The sequence below is a fragment of the Bombus terrestris genome, unplaced genomic scaffold (assembly GCF_910591885.1).
Source record: "Bombus terrestris unplaced genomic scaffold, iyBomTerr1.2, whole genome shotgun sequence".
Classification (NCBI taxonomy): Eukaryota; Metazoa; Arthropoda; class Insecta; order Hymenoptera; family Apidae; genus Bombus; species Bombus terrestris.
Window position 1 is genome coordinate 2,950,526 of NW_025963549.1, and position 13,518 is coordinate 2,964,043.

General features: G+C 43.1%; 1 protein-coding gene across 1 annotated transcript; it reads right to left on the bottom strand.

The window, feature by feature from the left end:
- Positions 1–217: 217 nt before the first annotated feature.
- Positions 218–2,056, bottom strand: LOC125386967. Its single transcript, XM_048414152.1, has 3 exons — positions 997–2,056; positions 507–808; positions 218–313 (listed from the first exon to the last, which is right to left on the bottom strand). Exons 1-3 carry the CDS (start codon positions 2,054–2,056, stop codon positions 218–220), a joined length of 1,458 nt encoding a protein of 485 aa, XP_048270109.1.
- Positions 2,057–13,518: the final 11,462 nt, after the last annotated feature.

Genomic DNA, 13,518 nt, shown 5'->3' on the forward strand with positions numbered 1-13,518 from the left:
GCGACACGTCTGAGATGTCGTTTGAAGGACTTCACCGCAGCCTCCCACAGCCCGCCGAAGTGAGGTGAGTTGGGAGGAATGAAGTGCCATTCGATTCGTCGATCGGCTAAAAAGGACTGAATCCTTACCTTATGATCGTCGGACTGCAGGAGGTTTCGGAGTTCTCGTAATTCATTGTTGGCGCCAACGAAGTTGGTGCCGTTGTCAGAATAAATTGTTACACAGAATCCTCGGCGAGCGATGAATCTTCGCAGAGCAGCAATGAAGGCCTCGCTAGTGAGATCGGTGACCAGCTCGAGGTGGACTGCTTTAACTGCAAGGCATACGAAGATTGCTACATATACCTTGATTTTTCGTCGGTTGCGATCCTTTCGTTCCTTGATGTAGAACGGTCCGCAATAATCGATTCCGACGTTCGTAAATGGACGAGATTCCGTTATCCGTGCAGCTGGAAGGTCGCCCATTACGTACTCTACTGGAGGTGGATTGGCTCGGCAGCAACGTACGCACTTCTTCAGCGTGCTCCAAACTTGACTACGGCCGTCGATAGGCCAGTAAGATCTCCTTAAGGCATATAAGGTAGCTTGAGTTCCGGAGTGGAGATTTAGGAGGTGTTCATGCTCGATTATGAGTGCTGTAACTGAGGATTTGGGTAGAATGATTGGGTGTTTCTGAGTGAAGGGCATTGGTGAATGACTGAGTCGGCCTCCGACTCGCAATATCTCGTCCTTGTCCAGAAATGGATTGAGTCGTTGCAGCTTCCCCTTCACTGCAGAATTTCGATCTGTGCGGAGAGTACGTATTTCATCTGGAAAATAACAGAGTTGTAACAATTTGACCAATTTGTTATGCGCATTGGTTAAATCATGTGTGGTTAGAGGTCCCCCCGATCCTGTTTTTGCCTCCATCGGAGGCAACGAGCGGCAATTCTTATCAGCTTGGGCCAAGAGGAATATCTCTCCAGTAGACTGTGGTCAGGCGGAGTCACGGACAGACATGTTGCCTTCTTTTGCTCTGGTATTTCAACTAATGGTACTGGGTTCCACGACGGCCAGTATTTTTCAGGTTGTTGGAGCCATTCTGGTCCATGTTGCCAAATGGTAGATCGCAGGAAGTCTTGGGGTGATTGGCCTCGAGATATGAGATCTGCAGGGTTATCGGTAGTGGGAATGTGGCGCCAATCTGAGGTGTGAGTCTTTTGTTGAATCTCTGTCACACGATTGGCGACGAAGGTTTTCAGCGTATGGGGTGATGTATTAATCCAGTGTAAAACGATTGTAGAATCAGTCCAGTAAACGGTCCGAGAAATGTTGCTTGGTAACGCTTGAAGGACTGTAGTGGCCAATGATGCGAGAAGAAGTGCTCCACTCAGTTCCAGCCTTGGAATGGTTTGTGATTTGAGTGGAGCCACTTTTGACCTTGCGGTGAGGAGTCGTGTCCAAACATGACCATCCGGAGCGATGGTGCGAAGGTAGACGCATGCCCCATACGCCCTTTCGCTGGCGTCGCAGAATCCGTGTAATTCAATTTCCGCTGCAGTCTTGATTATAGTTTTACGTGGAAACTTCACGTTATTTAGCAAAGGTAGCTGTGAATAATATTTGCTCCATTCTGTGTGTACGTCAGCCGGAAGAGATTCGTCCCAGTCAAGTTTTAAAGTCCAAAGTCGTTGGAGCAACATCTTAGCGCGAACGATCACTGGTGCCAGTAATCCAAAAGGGTCGTAGATCTTGGCAATTTCGGAGCTGATTGTTCTCTTCGTAATTCGAGAGGCGGTAGGATTGATTTTGACGGAATATAGGATCGAATCGTCAAAGGAATTCCAAACAACACCCAGAGTTTTGAAAGTTTGCGATTCGCCTAGTAGCAGCTTATCGTTTATGTCCTGCTCGGAAAGTCCTCGTAGCAGTTCCCGGTCGTTCGCTGCCCATTTTCGGATGTTTAAGCCGGCTAATTTAAGCAATTCTATGAGCTCTGTTCTTAGTGATTGTGCCTCGTTCTTTGTTTCGGCTCCTGTGAGAACATCGTCGACGTAGAAGTCTCGCTGCAATACCATCGCTGCTCGTGGGTATCGATGTCCCTCGTCGTCTGCCAGTTGTTTGAGGCACCGAATGGCTAGATAGGGGGCCGCTGACTGCCCGAATGTCACTGTGTTAAGTTGATAGATGTCCACTTCTCCGTCCGAGTTGCGCCACAAGATTTGTTGGAATTTCCGATCCTCTGGACGCACAAGAAATTGTCGATACATCTTTTCGACATCGCCTGTAATGACATACTGATGAAAACGAAATCTTAAAAGGATAAGAAATATGTCGTCTTGTAGTTTCGGTCCCGTATGAAGTACGTCGTTTAATGAAACTCCGGTGGTGGTTGGTGCAGATCCGTCAAACACAACTCGGAGTTTTGTAGTCCGGCTGGATTCTTTGATCACGCCGTGATGTGGCAGAAAATATCCGTCGTCCGTGCAGTGGTCCGTGGTGATCTTCGTCATATGTCCTAATTCCAAGTATTCTTGTATTACGGCGTGATAGTCGGCTTCGAATTGTTTGTCTCGTTGGAATCGACGGCAGAGGGAAGTGAGTCGCTTCATTGCCATGGCTTTGGAAGATCCAAGCGGAGGAGTTGTTTCGTTGAATGGGAGAGCGACAACGTATCGCCCTTCGTTGTTGCGTTGAACGTGATTTCGAAAGTGCTCCTCGCACTGTCGTTCCGATTCCGAAATTCTTGCGGTGGGCGGTCCCTCGTCGATTTCCAAAAAACGGGCGAGGTCCGCCTGTAAAGCCGTCGTGGAGGTGTGAAATGCGTATGCTAATGATTGTGAGGTTGGGCTCCCCCCGATGACCCATCCGAATCTCGTCTTTTGCAGACGCAAGTCGGGCCCGTTTGCTTGACTGATATCAAGTTGGCCGACACAGAGTGATGCTAGTGTTGGTCCGGCGCTCAACAATATTTCGATCGGAGCAGGTCTATGGAATCTTGGATCGGCTAATTGGAGATTCCTAGGTATCTGTATCGTTGAGCGATCTACGGGTTGGTTTGGGACCCAAGACGCGATAGTCGGTATGATCAGAAACGTCAAGTTGCGTTCGTATGTGCCGTCAATAGAGGTGATCGTGGCCGTGATGTAGCGTTTCGAGGTCGTCGATAACGTGTTGAGTGCTCCGATTGGGACCGAACATTTCTGTTGATTGAGTTTTAATGAGTTAGCGAGCCTTTCGGTGATAAAGTTCATGCTAGAGCCGGTATCTAGCAGAGCTCTACAACGAACTGGTTGAATTTCATTATTCAAGATGTTGACCTGCGCTGTGACTAACAAGTCGTGTTGCAATTGTTCAAAAGGGAGCGGGGTCGATGAGTCCGTTTTCTGTGGTTCGGTCCCTAACAGGCTCGTCTGATGACGTCATTGTTTTCCGTGTCGTTTAGGGCTGGACGATATGGTCGATCCCGATGCCGACGATCGCGGTAACCGAGATTCGCGTTTCGGGGATGTTCGCGGAGACGTTCGGGGAGACTCTTGGCGAGAATCTCGACGAGACGCTCGGGGAGACGTTCGGGGAGACGCTCGGGGAGACGTTCGGGGAGACGCTCGGGGAGACTCTCGGCGAGAATCTCGGCGAGAATCTCGGCGAGAATACTGGCGAGACGCTCGGGGAGACGAAGATGAGCGTCTCGAACGATGTGACGAACGCGGGGACGGTGAACTGGGCGAAGATCGACCGCTGGATGATCGGTCGCTCGACGATCGGCCGCTCGATGTTCGGTCGACACGTGTTCGTGTTTTGCTATGCCCCTGGTCTTGATGCAGATACGTGTGATGTCGCTGTCTACAGATGCGACATGATCCCGCGGAGCATTGAGTGAGAGCGTGTCCCTTGCCTAAACAATTGGTACAGAGCGACGCCCTTTTGGCGATTTCCAGGCGTTCTTTGGGCGTCTTCGTTTTGAAGACATGGCAATTCCATAATTTGTGTTGTCCGTGGCAGTTCGGACACACCAACGTATTATGTGTAGTTACGAATGTATAACTTCGCGGCGCGTCCTGTCGCCGACGGTCGTGTTGCTCGGACGCCCCCCTTTTGACGGTTAATGATGAGCATGCTCTGTCGCTATTCGTCCGTGTTTTCAAAAAATCCACTAAATGCGTATATGGCGGCAATTTCTTGTCCGGTAGGGTATGTTGCCATTCGCGAACGACGGCTGAGGGTAACTTCGACGTGACAAGCTTTATGAGAAAGGCGTTTGACGTGACTGGGTCCCCGAGTCTTTCTAACGCTTGAAGATGTACTTTGACTGTCTCGATAAGATCGTCTATGGCTTCGGGTGTTTCTTTAGTTATTCTGGGATAGTCGAGAATCAGGTCCCTGTGACGCATGCAGATCTGGCGGTGGCAGTCGAATTTTTCCCTAAGAGCGTCCATGGCGATTGCGTAATTTGCGTCGGTGATGGGTAATGACTGTATGCTTCGCGCGGCCCAGCCAGTCAGGGCTGTTCGGAGATGATGAAATTTCTGAACCGGTGCTAAATTTTCATTTCTATCTATCGCTGATGAGAAGGCATCGTGAAACGAATGCCAATCCTCGAGGGCGCCATCAAATGTAGGTATGCGAATCTCCGGTAGTTTAAGCGGTGCGGACTCGCGGCCGACGGCTGATTCGCCGCTTGTCGACTGTGACGGCGTGCTCCGTCGTGTATTGCTTAATTGTTTGGCTACTCGGCGTTGCAGCCTCTCGTATTCTTCCTCTAGCTCACTGCCGCGCGCGGTCTCTCCCTCGTCTAGAGTTACGATCTGGTATTGTAGTGCACGGATGTCCTTCTCGTAGGTTTCTAGACGGTCTTTAATGTGAAGCAAGTCGAACTCGTCCGGACAGCCTGATTGTTCAATGTCGCCCAGTTTTTTTGCGAGGCGTGTAAACTGGGCGCTACAGTAGCCCCGGCGACGACGCAAGTTGGCGAGCTCGTCTCCGGTTGCCATTATTTTTTATGTAATTGGTAATGAAATCGTTTGAACTTACTTCTGTTGGCGATTGTCCACTTTGTGGCGGGAGGCTGTGTGGTTGCGTTTCAACCACCGAATTATACCTCTTCAAAGGTGACGACCCTTTACGTTACTGACCTCGCTGGGGTGGTAACGCTTCTGCTGCTGGTTGTGTTGGATTCACGTGGCACTGTATGAGAGTGGGTGTCACTGGCGTGCACTTTTCACTTGACACAGAATCCGGCTCGAAGGACCATGTAAATTCGTACTATCGCGGGGAGACGCGGTCGTTAGAATACGCGTCAACGAGAGTCGTAAATTCCCGTTACGATTAGAATAATCGACACCACGAATAGTTCGATCCCCGTATTTCGGTTAGGATAATCGGGGTGGTTGATGCGGTATAACACTGAGAGTCACAGAATTATAATAATGTATATTTCCAACAACTAGTCTACACGATTGAAAAGATATAAACAATTAACAACTTTATCGCACGCAGATAATGTAAATGTATACAGTATCGAGCAAGGCTCTTACACTTGAAGTTAGTCTCTTGGTGGACGTAGCACGATATGATACTTATTAACAGAATAAGCGAATGTTTGGCAATGTGTAATGTTCGACGCGTCACAAGGAACTGATCCACTTTGGATGATTTCTTTGTCTCATCTTTAAGACGACCCCCACTATACTTAGGTCACGCCACCGCTCGCGCCTATGCTCACGTATGTCTATTCTTGCGTGGAAAACGTAACGGACCAAATTCGACGTTTCGAGAACTCGCTGCTTGGCAACAGCTATGCGCTCGTCGATACATTGTATATGATCCGGCGGTCAGATAAGACGATCTGACTGAGACATTGTAGGGCCGCGAGTGACGGTTAGAAAATACAGCCTGTGTTAAGCCTCGTGGCGTAACAGGCACTTCGGCGATATACATTGTCGCCAAGGCCGCCACATCTCTATCTCCATCATCGGTCCATCGGATTTGAAGTATGCCGGTCGTGACACTCGCTCGTGCCGGTTGTTGACTGACGATGGAAATTTCCATGTCCCCTGCTCCTATTTCCTTTGTTTCCTCCTCCTCTGCTGCGACCACGTGTTGACCCAAGCCAAAAACTGATACTGTTTCCCGCTTCGACGCCATTTTGACACTCTCTCCCAAAATGTCCTACTCTTCCACATCTGAAGCATCCTTCCTTTTTTGCAGAAAAGGCGTTGGTTTGCATTTCTCCTCGATTGGACTTATTTTTCCTCTCCGCTATTTCAATTTTATTTTTTAAATACGCTACCGTTTGATTTTCGGCTTTCAGTGCATCTACTATATCCGCTATGTAGCTGTATTCTTCGGGTAACGTATTCAGCATGTAAGTTAGTTTTTCCCTCTCACTCACTTGTGCACCCGCACATTTTAATTCGTTTATTAATTTTTCGAAATCGCTAAAGAACGATGCTAAATCACTGTAGTTCTCAAGTTTTATCTTTTCCAATCTCCTTCTGCATACGATCTGTAGTGCCGTCGAATCTGTCAAGTACATTTCATCAAACTTTTTTACTATCTCATACGCCGTTTTTTCTTCTCTAATCTATTCCAATGGTCTGTTTGTGATGGCACTATAAATTATATTTATTGCCTTCGGATCCTTTTTGTCCCAGTCTTCACTGTCTGTTTTTTTGTCTTCACCCTAGTTGTGAAAACCTCGCATTCTCTATACTTGAGAAACATCGTTATTCTTTGCTTCCAGATACCGTAAATATCCATCGAAAATAGGTATCATGATTTCCAATCTCTCCATTTTAAATGATTCCTTATCTCTTACTCAAGCGTTCCTACGTGCTCCAAGTGTATTTTTCCTCTTTGTAACCTTTGAACGTTTCTTTCCTTACTGAAGACTCACTCGCCCTAACTCGCAATATTGAAAACCACGCACTAAAATAATTGGCAAAACTATGAACCACGCTCTGCTACCATGTAAAGATATAGAATGGATTCGGAAATACCAATAATTCCGTTTATTTAGCACACAACAGTTATACATATATCTTAAACTCTAAAGACCACGAAACCCTACTCGCACGCACGCTTGTTGTCAACAGACTCTTTCAGATACTTCTAACGACTGACTCTTGTCTTTTGTCCCAACTAAGGCCTGGACGTCCTCTGACGCTTATACACACATTCACATGTACAGTGTAAATGTATCATGTTCCTAGCAGAATTGTTATGCGACTGATGCATCAACATACCATGCAAGAAGAATTGGAAACTAGGACAAAAAGGAAGAACTGTGAAAGAGATACATATAATCATAGTAAACGACAAAAAATTCGCAGATGTTCAAGTGAATCTGACGAGGAGGATATTGATGAAAAGGTAGTTGACAATAGAAGAATACAAGTAATAACACAAGAGTCAAACAATCTCCTCGATAACGACAAAAGGATGGTGCGAATGATGGGATATAAGGAGGTTACGGCCTCGGAAATAATGAACAAGGTCGTTTAGAGCCAGTTCAAGCACATAGACAGCATGGTCGCAGGGGCTTTGGACATCATGTTCTTGGACATGAAGATTCAGGTCTTAAATGGCATCCTGCAGAGGGATTTATAAAGTGTGTAAATGATATGATATGGTGATATCAAAAGTTGACCACAGATGAAGAAATTGATTTCTGTTGTGCAGATATAGTGAAAACTGTTATCAATGCGAAAACGGTATTCGCTCATTTGGATGGCGTTGAAGTGCGTCGAGCAAGGACACGTTGTAATCCTCATGAAACAATTCGTGGTGCACGTTTTTTAAATCGTGCTACTGTTAAAATGGCGAATACAGATAGAGCATGTAACTTTATGTTTACTAACCCAAAAGGTTTGAGGGAGAATGGGCTGCTATACTCTGCAGATGTATGTGCCGGAGCATGAGGTTTTAGTGAACATATTCTATGGCGAAAGAAATGACGTGCTAAAGGATTTGCTCTTACTTTAGAAAATGAACATGATTTCAAATTAGAAGGCATTTATGCGGGTCCTTGTGAAACATTTCATCCATACTACGGACCAAAGGAAAGTGATGATGTCTTTGACCCAGATAATGAAGAGGCATTTGCAAATCTTATAATGCAGCATACCCATGGCAAAGGAGTACATTTTGTGATGTTTGATTGAGGATTCTAAGTAGAACGACAAGAAAATGTATAAGAAATTCTTTCAAAACAACTGTATCTTTGTCGATGTTTAATAGCATTGATGGTTGAAAGAGAGGGTGGTGATTTTGTGACTTAATTATTCAACCGTTTTACACCCTTTAGTGCTGGTTTAGTTTATTTAATGTATCGCTGCTTTGAAGAAGTTTTTATTTTTAAACCAAACTCTTCTAGACCAGGAAATTCAGAACGTTACTTAATATGTAAGAAGAAACGATCTGGGGTACAAGATGTTGTTAAATATCTGAAGCATGTTAATCGTCTGCTTTTAAAAGGTGGTGTAAATGACGACGTTTTACAACTAGTATCATATAATGAATTAAAAAGAGAGAAACAATTTGTTCAATATCTACGTGCTTGTAACAAAGTTTTGGCCGGAAAACTAATAATCGACCTGTGTAAAATTGCAGCAGCTTATGCGGATAATACTCTTGTTGAGACAAAACAAGCTGATATGCGCAAACAATATCTAGAGTATTGGAAACTTCCAGATGAAACTAGGACAATCCCAAGACACATGAAACCAAAGACAAATTGAATACTCCTTGAAAGATACTTCATTTCTTACTATTAATCCAGCACAATTGATGGAATTTAACATTGAAAATGCATTTTTATCACTATATGACTGGTTTTGTATGCCATGTGGTACAAAGCCAAGGTCTGATGATGATAGGAAGCACGCTACATTTTATATGGGCGTGGGAAGGAGCAACGTATATAAATATACAAAGAATTCTTGGCTTAGTGTCGATGACATTGGCATAGAATTACCACCAAATACACTTGTAAACGCAGAGGTTGTATATGAAATGACTAAGGAGTTTATATATCAGCAAAAAGTACTTGCATTGCATATTATAGATGCATTCTACTTAGGAGGAGTGGACATTAGCAAAAAATATTTGAGGAGCAGGTAAGCAAGTGAATCTTATTGAGATCAATAATAAACTTTTAGATTTCCAGTAATGAAATGTTTTTTCAAGGAGTACGTTCATGTGATACTAATGTATGACTGTTGTTTAAAGGAAAGAGGAAGCGACGTTGTTCTGTGAAGCTTTGTGGAAACCAGCAGGAAATAACTATACTCGAATACGTGCCAAAGAACTACTTCCAGTTGGTACATATATCAGTGAAAAGTTGCGAGTAACACAGCGTAAACTGAAAAGTAATTCCGATGCCTTAGTATACGAACTTCCAGAAAAGACATTAGGTGTTAATGGTTATAATAAGGACAAATTATATTTTATACAACAGAGTGTAATATTTTTAAGAAGCACTGGAAATCCTTGGAATCGGTATGTCAGTAAAACACATTCCATAAAGTATGTCTTTAATTGAAAAACAAACGAGAAGCTATTCGACCTTCATAGACCAAGTTCAGCAGAAGCAAGTTTCGTTAAATTTTTTAAAGGTCGCCTTATTTGTCATTGGCCTAAGGATTCATCACTTAATATGAACAGATTTGCAAAATTTATTAAAGATAAGTGTCCGGCATACAATACGCGCTTAGAATATTAAAACTACAGGCTGTACATATATTCGTACAAGACTTGAACCGCATAGATGTCAAACAGATTAATTCCGTTAATTTGACTGTTATTTCAAATATGAAATACTTGTGATATATTTTAGTATTTAGCATTATATTTCTATAGAAATAGAAGTGTAGCGGTACATGAGTCATGGGACAAAGCAAATTACGTCGTTGTCGCCTCGAAGTACCTAGACCGCTGAGCTACAATTAATGTAAAAACAATGTCACCGCAACCAGAAATTGTCGTCAGGTAGGCAAATGCGAATTCTTTTACCCCGACCCCCCCGGCGACTAGTATTGGTAGCCTTAACTCAAATACATCTGACGGTCAAAAACATCAATATTTGACTCAGGTCTTTTATAATGAAATATATAGAGGACACGGTATATGGGAAGTTTGACCGTCAGACTTATTTGAGGTTATCGATTGTCGTCGTAATCGTCGAATTTACTTAAAATAATAATGTAAGGTACAGCCTATGGGCCCTGAGTCGTAGATACAATGTGTAAAAATATTCCATAAATGTTCGTCACGAAATTCAGCAGATCGCTCGTTGATACTCGTAGGTATTCGAAGATACTTTACTCTTTGGGTTGCCTCGGTTTATTTATACTGGTCGGGGCAGAAGTCGGAAGATTCAAAATCGTCTTTGTTCGAAGTAGCGGCAACATTTTTATGCTCCGAGTGTATTTACTTGTATCCTTACGATCCTGATACTCCGAGGCAAAGTAACAATAGGATTTGAATTTCCCTCTGGCTCATATGCCGAAACAAATTTTTTATAGTTTGTGCTCATGAATAAGTACTTATGAACTATCTAAAAAATATAATAAGCTGAAGTACTGTAGGAAAGTAATTTACAGTGCTACTAGGTTTGGTTACATATTTCAATATCGTTCATGCCATCGCAAAAGCTAGTATGACGCTGCGTCGGCATATATGCACACGGGGAGGTGATGGACGAGGCGAGGATGATAGCCTCCCGCGAAGTAGGGCCTGGCCCTGAAGGAGTCCCGCGACGGGTATGAGGGGAGATGATGCGGGTCATGGCACCTAGACTGCGACACCTATTTACATCGTGTTCGAAGGAGGGTGCCAACCCTCGGATATGGCGCACGGCGAGGCTGGTATTGCTTCGGAAGAAGGGCCGACCAGCCCTTGTATCGTCCGGTATGCCTATAGGATGAAGTGTGCAATTTCTTCCAAAGAATCATTGCCAGAATCATTGTACTGTTCTCAGTCGAAAATGTTCGTGAGATGTCAACAACGACTTTTGGCATCAATGACATAGTATAGTGATAACTACACTATGAGTTAGGGCCATCTATAGGCAAATTCCGGTTTCATATTTATAGACCTGATACGCTCGATTTGACAGGGATCAGTGCGGACATAGCGCCAATTGTCTAGTGTGCGCTGAATTGGGCAAGAAATCTGGAGTACCGGGCACATCGAATACTCGGCATGTCTGCAACAGCAAAGGAAGTACGGGGATTTGAGCATTTGATTCTGAATATGGAAACCTGCAATGTCGCCGTATTTGACACAGCCGGGGATGTCATAGATGACATAGAGCAAACCGGCTGGAGTATGCTGTATTTGGCAGCAAATGTGCAGTATTACGTGCATCCTATTGTCGACATACCTACAATGGATACGGAGATACTTTCACTTGAATAACTAGGCTTGAATATGCAAAACTACAAATACGCTGGATTTGACTCAATGTGGAATATAACGCGCATCGAATTGCCTACATACCTGCAATCGAAATGTAGTCACGTTGATCTGAATATTGAACCCCGATCATGCATTACTGCATTTACGCTTGATTTCACAGGGTCCGGATTTGACATAGCGCGAACCAGATGATGTGAGCTGTATTTAGTAACAATTACGGAGTATAACGCGCATCGAATTATCGACATATCTGCAATTGAAACGGAGATTCGTTGATTTGAGTATTTCGGTGTAAAAATGCAAAACTGCAGTTACGTTGTGTTTGATCGGACCACAGTGGACATAGGGCTAATTGGATGTTGTTGGTTTAATTCGGTCGAAATGTGGAGTACAAGGCACATCGTACTGTGACACATTTCCAACAGTAACGGAGATGCGTGGCTTTGAATATTTAATAATGTATATGAAAAACTGCAATTACGCTGGATTTGTCGGTGATCGAAGATGGCATTTGTCGGCATATCTGTAGCAGCAACGGATAACGCATAAATTTGAATATTTTACCTGTATATGCAAAGCTGCAATCACGCTGGATTTGACTCGACGCGGATTTGATATAGCTCAATTCGTATGATCTGCACTGTATTTATCAACAAATGTGGACTATATCGCGCATTATGATTTCGGCATATCTGCAAGAGAAACAGTGTATACCCTTCTTTCCTTCTGCCACTACTCACGTGAAACTATAACTAGCATTTAAACAAAATCAACTATGTTTCGCGTCAACGAGAGTCGTAAATTCCCGTTACGATCAGATAATCGACGCCACCGTAAGGATATAGAAGGGGTTCGGAAATACAAATAATTCCCTTTATTTAGCACACAACATTTATACATGTATCTTATACTCTAAAGACCTCGAAATGCTACTAGCACGCACGCTTGTTGTCAACCGGCTCCTCCAGATACTTCTAACGCCTGACTCTTGTCTTTTGTCCCAACTAAGGCCTGGACGTCCTCTGACGCTTACACGCACATTTACATGTACAGTTTAAATGTATCATGCTCCTAACACGCCTCCTTACATTTATACTGTACACTTAATCGTATTTACATGCTTTGACGAATTACGTAACAGAAACTTTAACACTTATTGCTTTATCTACATTTCTCTTAGTTTACATTCATCCATGACCTAAACCTTTCGAATTTCTCTCTCTGTACACAGTGCCTTCGTAAAAATATCCGCAGTATTTTCGTCTGTACTTACCTTAAGTATGTTTATCTTGTTCTCCTTTAAGCACTCGTGAACATAGTGGTAATGAACTTCAATGTGTTTAGAATTTTTTGTAAAATTTCCGTGCTTTGCTATACTCATCACTCCAGAGTTATCCTCATCAATTTTTACAGGGTTATCGTCTAGATTTACATTGAAGATTTTCATAATTTCCATAATGGACATTAATTCACTCACCGCTTCCGATAGAGCTACATACTCTGCATACGTCGAGGCTTTTGTCACACACCTTCGTTTTTTAGACTTCCAACCAATTACATTTCCACACAATCTAATTACATATTCAGAAGTCGATTTCTTTTCTAAATGATCTCCTGCCTAATCAGCGTCCACATAACAATCTATCGTTTCACATTTTTCATTCCTTTTATAATCTAATCTTAAGTCTCTAGTCCGGTACAAATATTTCAATATTCGCAAAGCAAATTTAAAATGTGTCTCATTACAACAATCTTGAAATCTACTCAAATAATTCACACTATAACTTATATCGGGTCTGGTATTTTCACTAATATACAACAATGCGCCAATTAAATTTTCGTATCCAATATCCTCTCTATTTATCACAGCTTTTTCAATTTTTAAGTTGGTCTCCATAGGTGCACAGTACAATTTGCTATTTTGTAACTTACATTTGTTTGCTAATGATTCAATGTATTTCTTTTGGCTTAATCTTATTTCATTTTTGAAATAATCATAGTCTATATTTATTCCAAGATATTCTTTGACTTCACCTAAATCTTTCATTTCAAATCTATTAGTTAATAACTTCTTTACCCTTTGTATCTTCCTTTTATTTTTACTACAAATTAGCAAATC

Excerpts from the sequence above, each read along its gene's own strand:
- LOC125386967 (XM_048414152.1), bottom strand. The coding sequence starts at position 2,056 with ATGGTATTGCAGCGAGACTTCTACGTCGACGATGTTCTCACAGGAGCC. Across the intron at positions 809-996 it reads AGAGCAAAAGAAGGCAACAT|ATGAAATACGTACTCTCCGC; the intron begins GTCTGTCCGTGA and ends GTTATTTTCCAG. Across the intron at positions 314-506 it reads GGAGCACGCTGAAGAAGTGC|TTAAAGCAGTCCACCTCGAG; the intron begins GTACGTTGCTGC and ends TATGCCTTGCAG.